This window comes from Aplidium turbinatum, chromosome 6 (genome assembly GCF_918807975.1).
Source record: "Aplidium turbinatum chromosome 6, kaAplTurb1.1, whole genome shotgun sequence".
Lineage (NCBI taxonomy): Eukaryota > Metazoa > Chordata > Ascidiacea > Aplousobranchia > Polyclinidae > Aplidium > Aplidium turbinatum.
Window position 1 is genome coordinate 31172867 of NC_137477.1, and position 17872 is coordinate 31190738.

The 17872-nt window shown below is 38.6% G+C and overlaps 1 protein-coding gene across 1 annotated transcript in view; it reads right to left on the minus strand.

Moving 5' to 3' along the window:
* Positions 1-4611: 4611 nt before the first annotated feature.
* Positions 4612-17872, minus strand: part of LOC145771608 (V-type proton ATPase 116 kDa subunit a 1-like) — a 35787-nt gene continuing 22526 nt past the window's right edge. The window contains exons 8-22 of the mRNA XM_082583319.1: positions 14569-14662; positions 13857-13934; positions 12919-13053; positions 12451-12601; positions 11985-12121; positions 11591-11736; positions 9936-10077; positions 9385-9503; positions 8132-8261; positions 7842-8057; positions 7476-7532; positions 6429-6563; positions 6104-6221; positions 5684-5777; positions 4612-5049 (exon numbers count right to left, since the gene is read on the minus strand). Coding sequence (XP_082439445.1) covers positions 4875-5049; positions 5684-5777; positions 6104-6221; positions 6429-6563; positions 7476-7532; positions 7842-8057; positions 8132-8261; positions 9385-9503; positions 9936-10077; positions 11591-11736; positions 11985-12121; positions 12451-12601; positions 12919-13053; positions 13857-13934; positions 14569-14662 — 1927 coding nt within the window. The 3' untranslated portion in view covers positions 4612-4874. The remainder of the gene's footprint in view (positions 5050-5683; positions 5778-6103; positions 6222-6428; positions 6564-7475; positions 7533-7841; positions 8058-8131; positions 8262-9384; positions 9504-9935; positions 10078-11590; positions 11737-11984; positions 12122-12450; positions 12602-12918; positions 13054-13856; positions 13935-14568; positions 14663-17872) is intronic.

Genomic DNA, 17872 nt, shown 5'->3' on the forward strand with positions numbered 1-17872 from the left:
ACCGTTGAGACTACCCCGTGTGTACTACCCCCATTGGCCTCCAGCCGACGAGTCAGCTGCTACGCGGCTGACTGACATAATATCTTGCCCCCCCCCCCCTAACAAACTTTTTAAATACGCCACTGGTGGCAGAGTTTCGGGAGGTACCAGTTAGTCTTGCAGGCGATTGCGCGGCTTACAAGTGAACTGCCCGATGTTGGTATTGTCTGTCACAGATTAAATTCATGGCATTGTGACGTTTGGCTTCGATCACCGCATTCTCGCGACAAACTAAATTAGTCTCGCGCTTGCCTCCCGATGATATCACATTCTTTGTAAGTCACATGATTCATTTTTGACCATGTTGTCAGAAGTTCGATTAAAACCACGGACAGAAAAAAATCAGGCAGCGCGCAGCACCGTCATCCGCGTTTCCTTAACGGTTGTTTTTTTATTTTGGTTGCCGTTTATTAAACTCACGCCACTTTGAAGTCCTTTCTTGCTTGCATAGAGTGGGCACCTTCATATGGTGAGTACAACTGATCAGGAGAGAGAAAAGAAAACCAGGCAATGCGCACAGCACTGTCTACATAAATTTAAGTGAAGTTCAGCTGCAGAAGATAAAGTGCTCTATCGGTTAAAAGAGGTTACTAGGAGGAGGTTTAGTTTGTCAACTTGAGCCACCAGAGGTTCATAGATCTTCCTGCTCAGACTTTTAACTAGATGGTGGTAGTTAGTAAACCGGAGCAAAATTTACGAACAAAATTGCTACTGCTAAACGTCAATAGTAGTCTTGAAATTAATATTGAGTTACAAAGTATTTCATACATTTTCGAAATATTTGGATCGTGTGAATTTGAAACTATTTTTTATCTATGCCCCAACTAACATTTGCGGATTTCCATCTCAAAGCAGGCACTAAACCATTTCTATAAAGAGTCTCATTCTATAAACCGAATTTATCTGTGCAGGAATAAGGTGGAACATTAGGCCATCATTGTCAATGAGTGTGTGGTGAAAACTGAGCTTTTTTACTACTGTTGAACACTCACACGTCAAAATTTTTGCCTAAAACGTAGCCCAGTTGCTTAAGAAAACTTTTAGTGAGAACAGCATCTCTCATTGCCCAGTTAATTCGCCGTTGGTGCACTTGGTTATGTGACCAAAAAAAAACTAACCTCGGCCTATAATTTTTCGTTTTGCAAAATATTCTCGTTCAAACGTAGGCTATTGCTAAAGCCTTGAAGGTGGCAAAGGGTTAGGCTTTTCGGGCTCCCTAAACAGGTGTAATCTTTCTAGGGAGCCCGAAAACTGGATGAACCAGCTCCTATTCTTTTGCTTTAATGCCCCTCCTCTGATCGTTTTTAGAGATATTTCGTGCTTTTTAAAACGAAGTTATCTCGTTTCTCGATGGTTTTTATTCTTCTCCCTTCTGACGTAAGTTGGCATGTGCTAGAGCAAAATGCATGTGCAGATTGGCATGTGCTCACTTTCATTGTAGGCTATGGTATTTTTAATAAAAAACGTGGAAATATTTTTAAAATTTATTTTTAGTGCGTAATCTTTTGCTTTGACACAAAGTAAGTTGTCTTGATTCCATTTCCAGACAAGGGCTGCCCATAAAAGACGTCCGCAGTCAAGGGGAAGAGGTTTGTTTGTTTGTTTATTTGTTTGTTTGTTTGTTTATCTTTATCCTGCATTGCGAGAAAGCGGACTTGAGCGCTATGCATCGGTGTACGCCTTCCGACATACACCTGACCCACGCTGCAGCCGACTGCAATGTCTGTTTCCGGTTGTCTACTATACTTATGACTTAAATTTGGTACTGCCCATTACTCGAAATCGATCACTAGGTAGAGGCAATTATCGTTAAGTTTCTTGCCCAGAGAAACAACAGCAAGTGTGGGTGGCTGGAGTCGAACATGCAGGCTCTCGACTGCGAGCCCAACGCGCTAACCACTCGGCCACGGCTGCCGATGATTTGGGGATTTGCCAATTGCGGACTTTTACAGACAAGGAAGGAGGGGGGTACCTGGGATGCGGACATCTTTTTTTATAGTAATAGTAGTAGGCCTACTACGGTACAAACAAATTTTTGGTTTCAAAACCAGTTACGAGTTTGATTGAGAAGCTGGGAGCAGTTCAGGCACACACGAAAATCCACAATATATCAAGGATGTCCATTTCAAAATAACGGATCCCTTCAAACCGGTTCCAAACCGAAACCAGATCCAAATTATGGAACCTGAATAAAATAGGCTACTTGCCAGATGTTTGGATATGCGGAATGAGAGGATATGGGAAGGCGGAGCAAAATATCATAGATTTATTGCGTTTTTTAATTAATATGTCACTTAACAACAACAACAACTGCCTAGAATATGAAACTTATGTGTTTTATTTTTTTATTTATGTACAAAAAATGATTTTTATTCTGGGTGTCGGTTTTACCTACCCCGGGCGTGGGGCAAAACCGACATAGTAGCCTATATGACGCTTTGCCTCGAAGTTCATTTTGTTAATTATCAAAATCAAGCAATTTTTGTGAACTTGATGGAATGAATATCCATAAATAAACCAGTCCGGTTTAGAAATAGAATCAAGTTCAACCAGGTCTCCAAAACAGACTAGCTGTCTGTTTTCACAGCCATTTTCAGAACAATTTTTACGCTAAAAAAATAATTAATCATTCTTTTAGGCTGTGTTGCAAGTGATATCGATGTGTTCGTTTTTCCCCAATCATCCATTGTACGTTTTTAACCAAACAAACTACATAAAAAAGTCTATAATTATGAGCAAAACTAAAATATGTAGAAAGCTCATTTCTTGGAGGATAGGCCTAGTGATTTATTGTCCACAAATGTTTAAAACTAAAAGTGAAGCAGAAATTTTCAAAAAACACCTAAATGTTATCATATTTTAGCAGACAACTTTTTATAACAAAGTACAGTAGTTAATGAGAAAGCTATTTCGACCTCTTGGCTGCCGGGTGTGGTACGAAAGTTTCAAATTTTTTGGTGTGAAATCTTCATTCAAGTAGGCCTAGCTTTAGAACATGGAGAAAAAAGTGTTGTTTTATCTGTAGTTTTTTTCAAATAAGAAATGTCCGTTTTACTCCGTGTTCCCCCTAATACGGCGTATGAAGGTCACCGAAGCTATAAAATGCGAAGGTCGCATGAGGAAGATCTTTCTTTTTAGCACTCAATGATTCGATCACACGTCGAAAATGTTTCTTACTACAGCCGTATTAAGTTACTATTTGGCAAGAAGAAGAAGTTCCATATGACTTGCTGTTACACTTCACAGATGGACATTAAACACAATTATAAGGAAGAGAGTGAAGTTAAATTGATGAGTAGACCATGATGATATACAAAAACAGTTTGATGCCTTGCAGTGTCCTTAGAGCAAAAATGACCAGATCAGGCCTACGTATTTTGCATGAAGTCGAAAGAGTTTTGTGTGCAGTGCGTAATTGAAAAGTGTGGTATTACAACGCAATTTAGTATGAAGTATTTTAAGCTTTAATAGAACTTCGTAAATACAGTAAAAGCAAGCCTAGTCTATTTGCAGTCTCGCGCAAGCAATAGCTTACAAGAGAACTGCCATGGCCACTTACACTTCAGAGATATCGGTGATGTTGTCTGCACGGACAAAGGGGTGTCATTTTTTTTGCAATTTTATGAGGACGTCTGTTATGGACCGTGCGCGGACATTTTGCCGAAAGGACTGATCTGTTTGTGAATGATATTTAGGTGTTAATGATAATACATTTGTATAATTTCGGCAAAATGTCCGGGTACCGTTATGGACAGCCCATAATCTTCTTGGTAAAGAATTTATTTTCGACCAAAAAAGCTTGTTTGAAACAAACTAAGACTATTTGTTTTTTGACGAGCAGTGAAGTTTTGAATTGACTTCGAGTGGCCCCACCCCATCCTGTTCAATTCATATCTCTACTGCCTCCGAAGTATGTCGATCCGAGGGTTTTAGAAAACTAACTTTTTCCGCCATGTTACTTCAAACCCCTTCGTTATATTTCCTACTGAAAAGGCGCCAACTATCGCGAATAAAGCAAGCAAAAAGTTTTCTAAGTCAGTAAAACCTTTTTTTACTCGGCTCTAAGGGCACTCGTTTCCCTTTATCCAAGTTATCACCACTTTCCTGATTTCAAAACACCCAAACGGACAATTAACTCCAATCACTAAGGTTGAACAATTTCCTTGGGGTAAGTCTATCAGTGCATTTGTTGGTTGCGTGGAGAGAACGCGACACCATTCCAGAGCGGTGCTTTACAAACAGGCATCCAGAAGAAGCACAAACAAACTCAAATTAAAATCAATTGTCTACTAAAACGCGCTAGTTCTTGACTCCCCATCCCCTAGTCTGCTCCCACATCAGTAAGAGGAAATTTGAGACAGGCTTGAGGCAGCCAATAACCATCATTTAAAAAAAATGTTCAGAGCACGCGGCACTTAATGACATGCTAAAATAATAAGAGCAGCTTGCTCGATGACTGTAATCGCGGCGTACTGCACGTTGTTGCAAAGGGCACAAAATAAAACATGATCACTATCATACCTCACCACTCCTACAAGTTACGACTTTGTATGGTCTAATAACAACAGAAAATACATGACTGAAAGATTTATTGCCAATAACCAAGCGCCGAAAGAAAACTACAACATAATTTTCAAGAATTTTTGATACACATATGAAGTGATTCAAACAATAATATTGACCAACTTGTTCGAATAATGGACAAAAATCAATAAAATATCTTACAAACCTATAAACATGGAATTTAACATGAAATTTGACAACAATTAGGCTACACTAATTTAAATTAAATTTGTTTATCTTAAATTTAACAATTGGAATGATAAACAAGGTCATCACTCCTCAGTCTTTCCTTCTACTATAAGCTGGAATGAGAATGGGGCGAAGATGTGACCTTGTCCTCCGTAGAACTTGCTCTGGAACTCCACCCAGTGGAGACGAAGAGCATGCAGGAAAGCAGAGAGTCCTTCCATCATCAACAAGATGCTAACAGTGAGAGTTGAAAATCCCCTGAAAGCAACAACACGATCAACTTAAACAAAGAATCCAAAGTGCCGCAATCTTCTCAAGAATTCATATTTCCCACCAACTTTCAAAGACAATTAATCGCGGCAGACCAACTACAAAACCGAGGATACCTAGCCCATCAAATGTATTTTTCGCACATTGCAATGTGAAATATGTAGCGGCACTATTTAAAGATGGACCACCCATATACAGCTGCAGTAGTGCAACGACATCCCGAGTGCTGCAGTAGTGGGGATAAACAGAGAACGGCGTCTATATTCTTCGTAGTAGTTTATTGCGATTGCACAAGCCAACTTGACACATTGGAACAAAAGAGAGTAAGACCGGTCTGACGAAATTAAGCCTTGATTATAAATAGAATAGAGTACCGGTACAACGATTGGAGACGGTAAATTGATGCAAAAAAAACTGATTTCCTTATAAAAAAAAAAGGGATATTCAGAAAACTGCAGGGGTTAAAGTTAGGTTCGCTTTATAATTGAGTTTTGCTAGGGCTGAGATAGTGATCCAGTTAACACTCTGCAATGATGGCATAGCAATCTTCAGAATTACAAGTGATGTTGATTTCATATAAAAATTGGTGCGAGATTATTTCACTAAGTTAGGATTGGCTAACCAGAATATGATGAAAGCCATGAAAGCTCCCGGAACGCCAGTGAACATGGTCAACCCGCTGTGCATAACCATCGTCCATAGAACTTCTGACAACTCTGCAAGAAAATATTGACTCGGTAAATGTCAAGTTTGAAAATAACATAAATATTTCTGTTGAAATCTGCAATTGTACGTAAGGGACAGTATCAACTAGTTGATTACATGATGAACATTTATAGAAAAAAAACATCAGAAAACATATCAGTAGATCAAATTAAACTCTGACATACTATGCTTTTGAAAACATACAAAATGAATCAAATTGAAAATATTATGCGTGGTTGAAAATCAGACACAACTTTGTTACTTTCACACTGAAACTAAAAACATATAAAGATGACAAGGCAATAGCGAAGAAAAATTTTTCATTGGGCATTCATACCAGAATGAGCAAGGCTGAGAGCCCAGAGACGCAGGTAAGAAGCGGTGTGAGAGATGCAGTTGAGGCAAAACTCGATGGTGTGGATGATTTGATGGATCATGATCTCGCTCAGTAAGAACTAAAATAAAGCAAAAATTCAGTAGTAAAATAAACATGATTATGTGTAGGCTACCTCCTTGCAAATGCACATACGTATCTTTCTCTCTGCAACTTGCAGAAGAAAATCATGTTTTTATGTTATAGAAGACTTAATTCTAGAGCATAAAAAGAAGTCAATTCCGAAAAAAGGCATTTATCTGAGATGCAACAAATGGAAAGGTTTTACCTCCTCTTCCTTTACATCGAGAAGTTCCACATCGTCAGTGGAAGTTGCAGCTTCCAGATGGTCATGGTGAATGATTGCTGAATCATCCGAAACCTCATCCATGGTTGAGTTGATGCCGGCGTATCTTCGCGATCCCTGCAACATCCGGATCATCAGGTCCCAGAAACTGGGCGGTTTTGCGACACAAAAGCTTGACTCAAAGGAAATGCAGTATGGAGTAGATTCATTTGAATCAATCATTTTATTTTTCGTCATTAACGCGTCCGGACGAAAAAGATACTAACTACAAAAATCGATATAGGACTACCCGCATCCTTAATGAACGGGAAACGATGGAAAAACCTTGAAAGGTTTAAAATGTGCCTGAATAATAAATTATGTAGTAGGCTATATTGAGGCTATTTGAGTGTATTTACTTTTTTTAGATCGTTCACCTCGCATCTACGATTGCGAAAAGCAATACAAAGTTACGTAACAAAAACGAAACAGAACCAACAGAGGAATGCATCTGTTTCGGTGACTGTGACGTAACTATGTACTTCGTAGCACAAACACTGGAAGTATCGTGAAGGCTGAACCTACCACTCCATACGCGACGTGGTCACTAAGATAAACACTACATTTTTTGTCTAAGTTTTAAGAAATCTCATATAGCACCTATAGCGTGACGCAACCAAATGCCACGCAAGTTTCAAATGAAGTTCGTGCTGCGCGTCAGTGTTCAAACCACCACCGTGGTAGCCGCCATTCAAAGATGTTTGCTCTGACCATTCTTTGTTGGGTCTCCAAATTCTTTGTTAATGTTATATCGATGTGCAATATATCATTCACCAACTTTAAACTTAATTATAATTGAAACATCAGAAGTAGAGAAAAAACTCAACATTGAATCTTTGGCCCACACAAGTAAACAGTGGAAGAAAAACGTAAATGACTTTCCAATAAAAGATGTTGTAAGTTGCAGACATCCAAGCATGATCAACAAAAATAGGATGGGGATTGGGGATGCAATGATTGCTACACACAATGACTGACGTAGTGACGTACCATGAGAAGCGTCACGGTTGACTGCCCAGGGTTAGAGAGATCAACAAGCAGAATTAACTGGACAAGATGCATGCGACATTACTGCTAAGATTCGACAGTCAACGCGTGCACACTCCCAGATAGCAAATCAGTTCTTTTTTACATTGATTCATCGTATGCAGACGCTGGCTGAGTTACATCACTTGAGCTGTTTCAAAGTATTTTCAACATTGCAAGGATGCTGTCATGTTCGCTAACTGCCGTGCTTCTTGCCGTGAAAAAAACACCACGCAATGGACGATTCGAGAAACTATTGTTACGTCACTTTATCACAGTGTTACGTAACATAGGAATTATTTATCAAGCAGCAACTGAAGAGCATTATACCTGTCGGCTCTTCATCTTGTGTCGCCGGTTCAGAATGTAGGGCTTGGAGAAAAGCATCCATGGAATGCAAATGACGGCAAGCATGACAATGAAGATCTGGACATAAAACTGTGTCTTGGAATATGGCGAACCGTAAAGAGGATAGTTTCCATCGTCTGGGTCCGGAGCAGTGAACATAAACATATTGATGAGGCCGATCAGAAGACTCGGAGCATTCTGAAAATGTTGAACACCATAACGTTTGAGTTGAAGAACATAATTAAGATCTCATTTAAAAAAGATGAACCTACATGGGCGTCATAGACAGTCCAAGTGGACCATTTGAAAATGATGAGGATGCAGAGATATCCGATCACAGCCAGCAGGAACAGAAGTTGAGGAACCCATTCACAGAATAATGCCAAATAATTCCTGAAGTATCTGTAACAATAAATTGATCACTGAATTAATTGCGTTACTGGCGGTACCACAAGCTAGAGAGGTGTTAATAGCAACCGTCCTACCCCTGAATGAAGTGATTGTACAATGCAAAAGTAGAAAAGATTTGACAAGATTTTCTAACAGACTACTATCAACACTTCTTCAAGTTACCATCTAAAAGTCGAATATGGCCACTTTAAATTGGAGTTAGAATTTTGTAACTAAATTCAAAATTTTTGTTTTCTGGGATTTTCGACCTAAAAAAATGTACTCAACTACACATATAAACAGCCATGTCGATTTTGGATTTATAGGCAATATCGCAGATTTGAGAAAGCACGTTCTATCTTTGCTGACTCAGCTTGGATAGTTTGTAATTTCTTGAAGGTTTTAAGTCCAAGTGATTCCGCGTCTCCGTTTTTCCTACCCTAACCCATTGTGGCTTACAAAACTAGATTTAGTGTGCAGGTGAATTGAACTCAAGTTAAAACTTGCAGTTTGCAGAATAACATATCATGACGTCACTGAAAGGCGAATCCTATCTTTAAATTGGGATGACGAAATTTCTTCGTCAAGTGAAAGGTTGTCTAGTGCGGTGTTCAGTAACTTATCGATTAGTAGTGCACTTTAACTCACACAACTGTTTACACATTATATAATTAAAATGACCACTTTTCCGTGCTTTACAACGATTCAAGACCAGAAAAACTGTTTTCGGCTGTCTTGCAACATTATCAAGGTGTTTTGGTAAAGTAGCAAATAATATTTGAACTTTAAATGTCATAAACAAAGTGACGTCAATGCAATACAAGGCAATTTGACGAGAAAAATAATTTTCAGGGTAGGGGGTTCTTGGACGAAAATTTTAATTTTTTTCCAGCGGTCTTAGAATGTCCTGTTGTATCTTAAAATCAGGGCTGAGGTTGAAATTAAAATTACCCCACCACCCCCCCACTATTAATAAAGCATATTGATGAAAATGAGTTCCTGAAAGAAAAAAAAAACTAAAACATATTTCAGCTGCGCTTCCTCTGCAATCAAGCATCGCCTCACAGCGCTGGCATGATCTTTGATACCGATTAACTCAGTGACATGCGCACTGCACAGATTGTCTGCTACTCACATGTGGTTCTGCAAAGCTAGAATAAGCCCGAATACCATCTGACAGAAGCCAATGATGACAGCAGTCTTCATCTTGTAGCTGTTCTGAAAGGTGATCTTGTTCAATGCCGACTGCCAAATCTGCAAGAAACAATGTCAGAAACCTGACAAACTTAACTCGAAATAAAGTCGACTGATTTAGCGTTGAAACAAACTATTTAACTTCAAACCTGACTAAATGTCAAGAGTTCGATTCAGTCACATAAATCCAAGAAGTGTATTTTCAATCATCACGATCTGTTTTCCGATAAAAGACTTATTTTGCTTTCAGTCAGTCAGTAAAAGACAGTCATTTTCAGTAATTTTTCATACTACTGAAAATTTACGACTCTTCCTTAGCCTCTTATGATAGAACCCAACTCATATTTCATGTGACAAAAGAAGTGGGTCGCACCTTCAGCGAGCTGGAGAGGTCAATGGTGACATAAAAGATTATCCAACAGTTAAATGGTTGTGAGGCCGAATAATCAATATTGAAAAAACTAAAAGTGAAACAATATGGGTTCAACCTACCGGGTCCATCCCATAAGGGTAAGGGTTTCCGATATCCCGTGGGTCAAAACTATGGTCAGAGGAATCTTGTGGGTAGCGCCTGTAGACGCCGGAAATGTTGGGATCGATTTGAAGATCAACAGCTTCCCTCAACCTTTCATTACTGCAGGAGGAAAAGAAAATTCAACATGTTGACGAAAGAATTAAGTTGGGAAACAGATTGTGTGTTTCTTGATGCGTTTTTGTTATTAACCAACACTTCATATCGTCAGTGGTGCGAACTCTGTCGCGATGCTTGAAAGAGCAATCGTTTGACACCGCTCTAAAGCATGCGGCTGCGTTTTTCACAGGACACGAAAATTGACTTCAGGTTTACTTTATTTCAATCACAGCGCGTATGCCTGCATACGACAGAAACAAAATTGTATGTTAAACAACGTTGCAATTGGCAGTCAGGGCAAAACACCGCGCTATCTCAATAAACATTCAGCCCTTGAAAAGAGATTTTATTTACCATTATGCCTATTTTTGCGTCGTATTCAACACCTACGGGCAGGGTTGATCTCTAAGTGGTCAAAACTGGGTTTTGACCACTAAGCGGTTTAAACCTGGTTTTAACCGGTCAAAACTAGGTTTAAACCGGTCAAAACCCTGTAATGAGTTGCTTGATCGTGTTCGCCAGAAAATCACTGAAAATGTGAGGGAGATGGTAGAAGGTGACGGAGGAGGGAGAAGGTGAGGGAGAAGGAAAAGATGAAATTGACTGGTAAATGAAGCATTTGAATATACTGAAGAGACTTGTTAATTCCAATTGTTCAATTGAGGTGTTCTAACTTACATAAAGTAGATAGGCATAGGTAGGCTTCAAAGAACGAATCATAAACTATCCTGTCTTTAATTTTTAAAGCATCTTAGAATATGCATTCGCATTGTTTTATTTTAACTGGATAAAATTTGATGGCAAATGTTTTTCATAAAAAAAATTGTTGGAATAAATTCTTGTACTTCAGTTGGCTGTGCAAATTGTTCATCGTTCTACCAAGCATTTTTTGGTTCATCAGAAACTTATTTTTAGAATTTGAATTTTCTCAATAATTAAAATAACCAACTGATTGAAATATCAAAAACAAACAGAGAAGTTGAATATTTTTTGTTCCAAATCCAGCATTTAGGTTATGTTGATCAAAACAAAATATAGTTGAACATCATTACTAAACATGGAGGGTAATATTTTTAATTCAATTGAAAATCAACTTGATTCATACACTAAAGGGGTTTTGACCAGCAATAGGTGGTCAAAACTGCCCGGTTTAAACCAGGTTTTAACCGGGCGGTTTAAACCGCCCCGGTTTAAACCGATCAACCCTGCCTACGGGCAAGCAAAAAAACAGAACTCCACTTCCAAACACTCACTTTCAAGCATATGATACTTATTACTTACATATACAATATAATGTCTTACATATATACATCTCTTTTCTCGTATATATATCTCTCATCATCTTACTTATATATAGTATCTTACATATACAATACACAATACATATAATATCGTATAATATATAATGTCATATCATACTTAGTCTTTTTATGACACAGCCGCATACTCTTGGAAGAGTAGTATCTTCTTGCCACTAACAAAAATTAGAAAATAAATTGAAATTCGCCAAAGATACCTGTAATTCATGGCACTAACATCCCAGGCACTACCAAATATATTGATGGATCGTGAGAAACATTCGTTGTACAAGAAGCCGGTGTACATGGAAAAGAAGCCCATCATTAGAATGAGATACCGACCCCCATATATCATCTCCCATATCTGTGGCAATATTTATAACGGTTATTGAGATAAATTAAAACTGTTGTGAACGAAAAACAAAACCATTTGCAGCAGCTGCATTAGAAAGTAAATTAGGAATTTTTTTTAGAATGACATATTTTTCATAAATTTCCTTCCTTGATGCTATTGCTAAGACAAAAGAAGTTTTGAATAAAAATCTGCCCAACCCAGCGACATGTTTGACGATGCAACTAATTATTAGCAACTCAACACGGCTCCATACACACCTCATTGTCCGATTTCTGGTTAAACTTCTTCTCGTTGAGAACACAATACAAGCCAAAAAGGAACATGATCAAACCGTGACCCAGATCGCCGAACATCACCGCGAAAAGGAACGGGAAAGTGATGATGGTGAAGGGAGCTGAAGATGTACGAGACTGATGGTAACTCTCTATAATACTATGGTAATACAGAGCATGTCTACTACGTTCAAACATGCGCAATGACGCCATTTCTGAACATGCACCTTCGTCTTAAAATCGACATTATTACGTTGGCGTGCTTAAACCATTCTTATTTTGTCCACTGTGCCTACAAGATGCCAATTGCTTTGACGTCACTTGTTCATTAATATAAATTATTAGAACTTAACTACTGAGGCTGATGCAGAGAGAAAAACTATATTGCCGGTTGTGGGATTTAAACTTTCAACGGGTTTCAAGTTTGAAAATTCCAAAGGCGATGGCATACCTGGGTTGATTTCGCGGTAATTGGCGACGCCAAAAGAATCGATGAGAGCTTGGAACCCAGAAGTGAACTTGTCTGTTTTATTGTAGGTCGGGGGTGACTTGTCCGTCTTCATCTGCTGCAAGATGGATGCCACAGACGAGCCGCTCATTTCCTGTCAACCAATCACAGCCACGTCAACCAATCACTATGTGGATCAAACACAGAAGCAGACGGGCTGCGAGACATCGCAGAAGACGTGTAGTTGTGTACTTCCTTTTCAAAATATCTTGTAACATTTCTTTCAAGCTTATACGCTTGAAAAAATGTCCCAAAAGTTTGTCCCATACATTGTCCAAAAAGTAGAATTTCAAACTTTAGTGAATTATCATTGATTGCACCACCCGTGATGAGGTAATCCAATACATGCATTCGCATTATTCGAAAATTCACATAACATTGAAATACATTTCCTGAAAAGTGGCTACTGACCGTGCCGCGTCGTAGAGCGAGTTGTATCTTGTCGAGGTCAGCTACCGGGCACCAGCACTCCCCGATCAAACACTTCTCCGCAATGTTAACATTGAACATGTTGAGAGTGTGATAGATCGCCTTAATCTTCCGAACCTGGCAGACAACATCACAACATCTAACCATGACGTAAGCAAGATTAGTCCTAACTGACAAGAGGCTAGCTTGCCATCCTCACAAAACCTCAAGGAATTTAACCTCAAGTCAAAACTGCAGCAAAAACATGATACAAAAGTATGTTTTTTCAATGAGTCACTAGGTGTTGCACCAAACACCACAGGGGGGACGACTTCAAGAAGTTAGGCCGGCGCACAACAAAATTGAAGATTTTTGACTCTGTGGAATAATGGTGCAACGCAAGGTGGAAGAGGAATACCGCTGCATGACGATATTTAGTTGTTAGATAATCGTGTTTACCAATTTTCCATTAGGACGAACGTATGTCGTACAAGGAAGGCTTTTCTTTTAGGATGCTAATAGTTACTGGATGTTTGCATTAAACATGCCTTGTAGTTAGAATAGGTCAAAGTAAATATGGTGATTATGTTAGTTTGAAACCTTTTCAGACGATAAATTTCAACCCATCATAATCAAAGCAGACCCAACATACTGCAGATTTCACTGAAGCTACCACATGCGGCTGCTCAAACACTCTTGTAATAATAAGTTAAACAACCGATTTCCTGATTACGGAAGGAAGACTTTAAAAGTCTGCAGCATTTCCTTCAGTAACTGAGGTCTTACTTTTCACACGAAGAAGATAAGCAGCCTCACATTGCCCCTTTCTTCGATTTCTCCCGACTTAAATGCGGGCATGCTTTAAGCCTTTAACTATCATCGAAACACCAAAGAACAGTGACCGTCGCAACATCACGCTATAAATAATGCCAAACTCTCACCTTTATGAGCCAAACACGGATATTTTTGGCCACTTGCGAAAGTACCAGACGCCGATGATCCTCGGTTTGATTGAGAACCTGAAGGTTTCGTAAGTTAAATAAGAAGATTGTGTAATGTGTAGGAACGGAAACAATCTAATAGTTGAACAAATTTCAAAATTTGATTAGCACAAAAAAGTCAACAATGCATGCAAAATTATCAATTCAGTACCACAGAGTTTTTATTGTAGAAGAACGAATTTTACAAAACTTAACAAAGGTATATTGAAGAACAGGCTATCATTCCACAGCCACCAGAACAGTGGAAATGAAAAAATATTTTAGCGTTAGGGTGTTGTGAACGACAAGTTCAAAGATTTTTTGTATAAGCAATGACAATTGAAGCATGCAAGTAGAAACATGCAACGACTGAGTAATATTACAAGATGGAGATGATGTTACTCGTTATTTGCCAGTGGTGGTTGCACAAGTTGAATGCTACAAAACCAGTCAGGGAACCAAAAATCATACAACAAATGCATTTCATTGATTTGTCAGCACTTTGTCCACAAGATGAACAGTGAAATTGCAGTGATATTGAAAGGACAAAAGCTAACACCGTTTACGACAACAATGTTTTGGATCTTAAGTGATCACAAAACCAAAAAATGAAACTAAAAATGTTTAGGTCCTCAAAGACGCTCATAGCATGCAAATACTTATGAGTAATTACAGTTTGCAGATCTTCGATTCGAGTCATGACTCCGAAGGCTATTTCACGACGTTCCGCGGGGGTTTCGGGGCATGGGTACAAAGTGGCACGAAACCTGGCAATAAGACAAACCCTGATGAAGTTTTAAGAAATTGCAGTTTTTGACTGAAACCCCAGCTGCCATGAATTGGAGGGATGATATTTATTCAGCCCTACGCCAATAAACCCAACAACATCTCAAACGCGACAAGCGCATACAACACAACCGGGTGATACAAAAAGATACACTTTCCTATTTTTTTTATTTATGTGTTTATTTGTATTTGCATCAGACTCAAGATGGTCTAATCACACATAAAAAGTAATGACATTATCGGCCTGCTCTGACAAAGTGACAAGTAACTGCAGTGGAAGGCGGTTCTACAAACGTAAATTGAAAAACATAACGCTTCCAGACAAAGCAGGACGCTGTGGAGTTATGAACAAACGTCTAAACTAATTTCACAACACGTAAGTTAAATAACACTGTGTCTGAACAATGAACATCGTTCATTCATTACACAAGGGAACACAATTTTTGTTGACTTCGAGATAACAATTGTTTTTGACTAACTTTTGGGCGCTGAATCCAAAAATGACATCAGTTTTTTTCTATCACGTCAAGTTTTTGAGCTAGGCACCAACCACTTTTTCTCATAACCCACAAAAGTACAACATTTAAGATATCTGCGTTTATTGTATAAAACGTTTTAAGAACTACAAGCAACCGAAAGTAAACTCCATGGTTTTCAAATAAACATTTATACAGCAATATTTTGTTTCTTAAAACGGATATTGCTTCTGCAGGACAAATAAAGTGCGAGTTTTAGGGCAAAAATTTACACTTGTAGCTTTTCCTGACATGTTCAAGCTACGTGCAGTCTCGCTTAATACTCAAGCAATAGTCAGCGAGCATATGTAAGTCCCATCGTCCCTGATATCTTTCCTCCCTCACCTTCAGATTTTGGTGGAATCTTTCTCCTTGCTCATCGCTGACCGCACCAAGGTTTTCCGGGAAATTAGCAAGATGGCTATGCAAAAAATGCATCTGGATGCTCATGTTGCAGCCAAGTTATTTGTAGCTTTCCAATGGCTTCTGAACAATTTCGATGTAATTCTGTGTCCGTGTAGGCTATTCCCAAGAAATTCCTTGACAAAGTTTTTAAATGATAACCACGCATTTTCTTCCAATTCTGACATTGAACCACTGAAACGTTCATCTTTGATCAGTTGCCGAATTTGTGGACAATCAAATACTTCAGCCTTAATTTTTTGAATTGACAGGCCAGGAAAAGCCAAAACGAGGTACGGTAATTGAAACAGTGCGTTTAGTTGACAATGCTTTAACGAATTGCTTTATTAGGCCGAGCTTTATATGCAGAAGTGGGAAAATAATTTTCTCTCTGTCAACAAGTGGCTCATGTAGAATATTGGGATCACCAGGTTTAAGGTCAGATCTCGGTCACAAAGCTACTGTCACTTCGAAAGTACGGTAAAAACACACTTTCTTTCGATCGAAAGTATAATAACTTCGCTCCTTTTCCAAGTAAATTTTTCTCATCTAGTCTGGATGCTAAGAGTTCCGAAGCTTTTTTCCTAGTCCCATATCTCGTGCCAAATCATTCAACTCATGTTGATGGAATACTACTCCATGTTCTGAATCATCTTCAATTGCAACATCTTCATCATTAGGCCTACCATCACTAAAACATTCATCATGATCCAAATCTTCAAGTGTAGGTGTTTGAACAAAAACTGGAACTGGGATTTCAGCTGAATGAGGCACTGGACATATAGCTGATGGAAGACTTGGATACTTAACTTTACCTTTGTTTTTCTTTTTATACCCTGAAGTTTGCACCAAGCAAAAGTAATGGTTTGTGTAATGATCTTTAGGCTCTCGCCAAACCATGGGTATACCGAATGCCAATTTGTCACGTGTTCCCTTGGTCTAAATCCGCAAACTCTCGATACACTACATCAATACCTTGTGGGGTGCCCAAGACTTATCTTGATCACCAAGTTTTATTTTAAAATGTACAAAGTAGGCTTGTTTGACAAATGCACTAAAGTCCTTTCTTTGGCCAGCAATAGTAAAATTGCCGCAAATATAATAAAAAACATCCGGGTTATTTAGACACTGACGACGAGCACAGCAGACGCAGACAAGATAGTATTCTAACAAACAAAACATATATAACATATATGGTTGAAAGTGGAAAGCAACTAACTTCAATTTTACCATTCTAATCTAGTTTCGTTGGATGATTACATCCTCCTACCGGTACCAAAAATGGGGGAAGTAGTGTAGCATCGACCTAAATCGATGCCTGTGCCTTTTTTGCTTAATAATTCAGTTGACCCTTCTTGTATATTACTTACTGTATGATTAGCTTGTGTATTCCTATTACGTCTGGAAAAGCAATACGGCTAAAGTCGTGAAAATTTGCATATTTTGGATGTATGCTGTAAAGAAAAAACTTGACGTGATAGAAGAAAACTGGCGGCATTTTTGAAATCAGCACACCGGAATTAGCCTAAATCAAGTGAAAAATCAAAGTCAACAAAAATTTTTGTCGAAATTGTTCCCCAGTGTTATGCATTATGTTCATTAAACCGTGTCATTGTTTTCTATCAGCTCCAACACAGCATTACATGGTGGTAAGTTTACTGACCAGTTATAAACAAGTGAAGACAACTAAGACTTTTTACAGCTTCTTGCGGTTTCAAAAAGGTAGAAAAGTGAACTGATCAAAAGATTGAGTTCGAAAGCCACAAAGCAACCAATAATAATAGAACTAAGCATACAATGCCACATTTTAAACGATAGGATAGATCAGGGGTCACCAACCTTTTTTGCATGCGGGCCACTTTGGCACTAAGGAGAGCTGTGGCGGGCCGCACTAATAAAATTTTAGGTAGGTTGACTCTTATGCTAGAAAATAACGCATTTCGTACCCAGTATGCAGCGTTACATGTTGTTCATATTTATGTTAGAATACCGTAGCAACAAAATTAATCGAACAACGCTACTGCCAGGCCAAGCTCCTTTTACAACACTTTTGACTTTTTTAACAATGCCTAATAAACGAGGCCACTTGTTTTGTGCACTTATAGCGAGGAGAGCGGTTTCATCAGAATATTCATCGCCAAGCAAGAGTGGTGTTGTTACTTCGCTTCGCAAAAGATATCTTGCAATTAACAGTTTCAGTAAACAAGGAAATGTTTGACACATCGCAATACAGGCAACAAATAGTGACCTGCAAACATATCAGCGAAAAATATG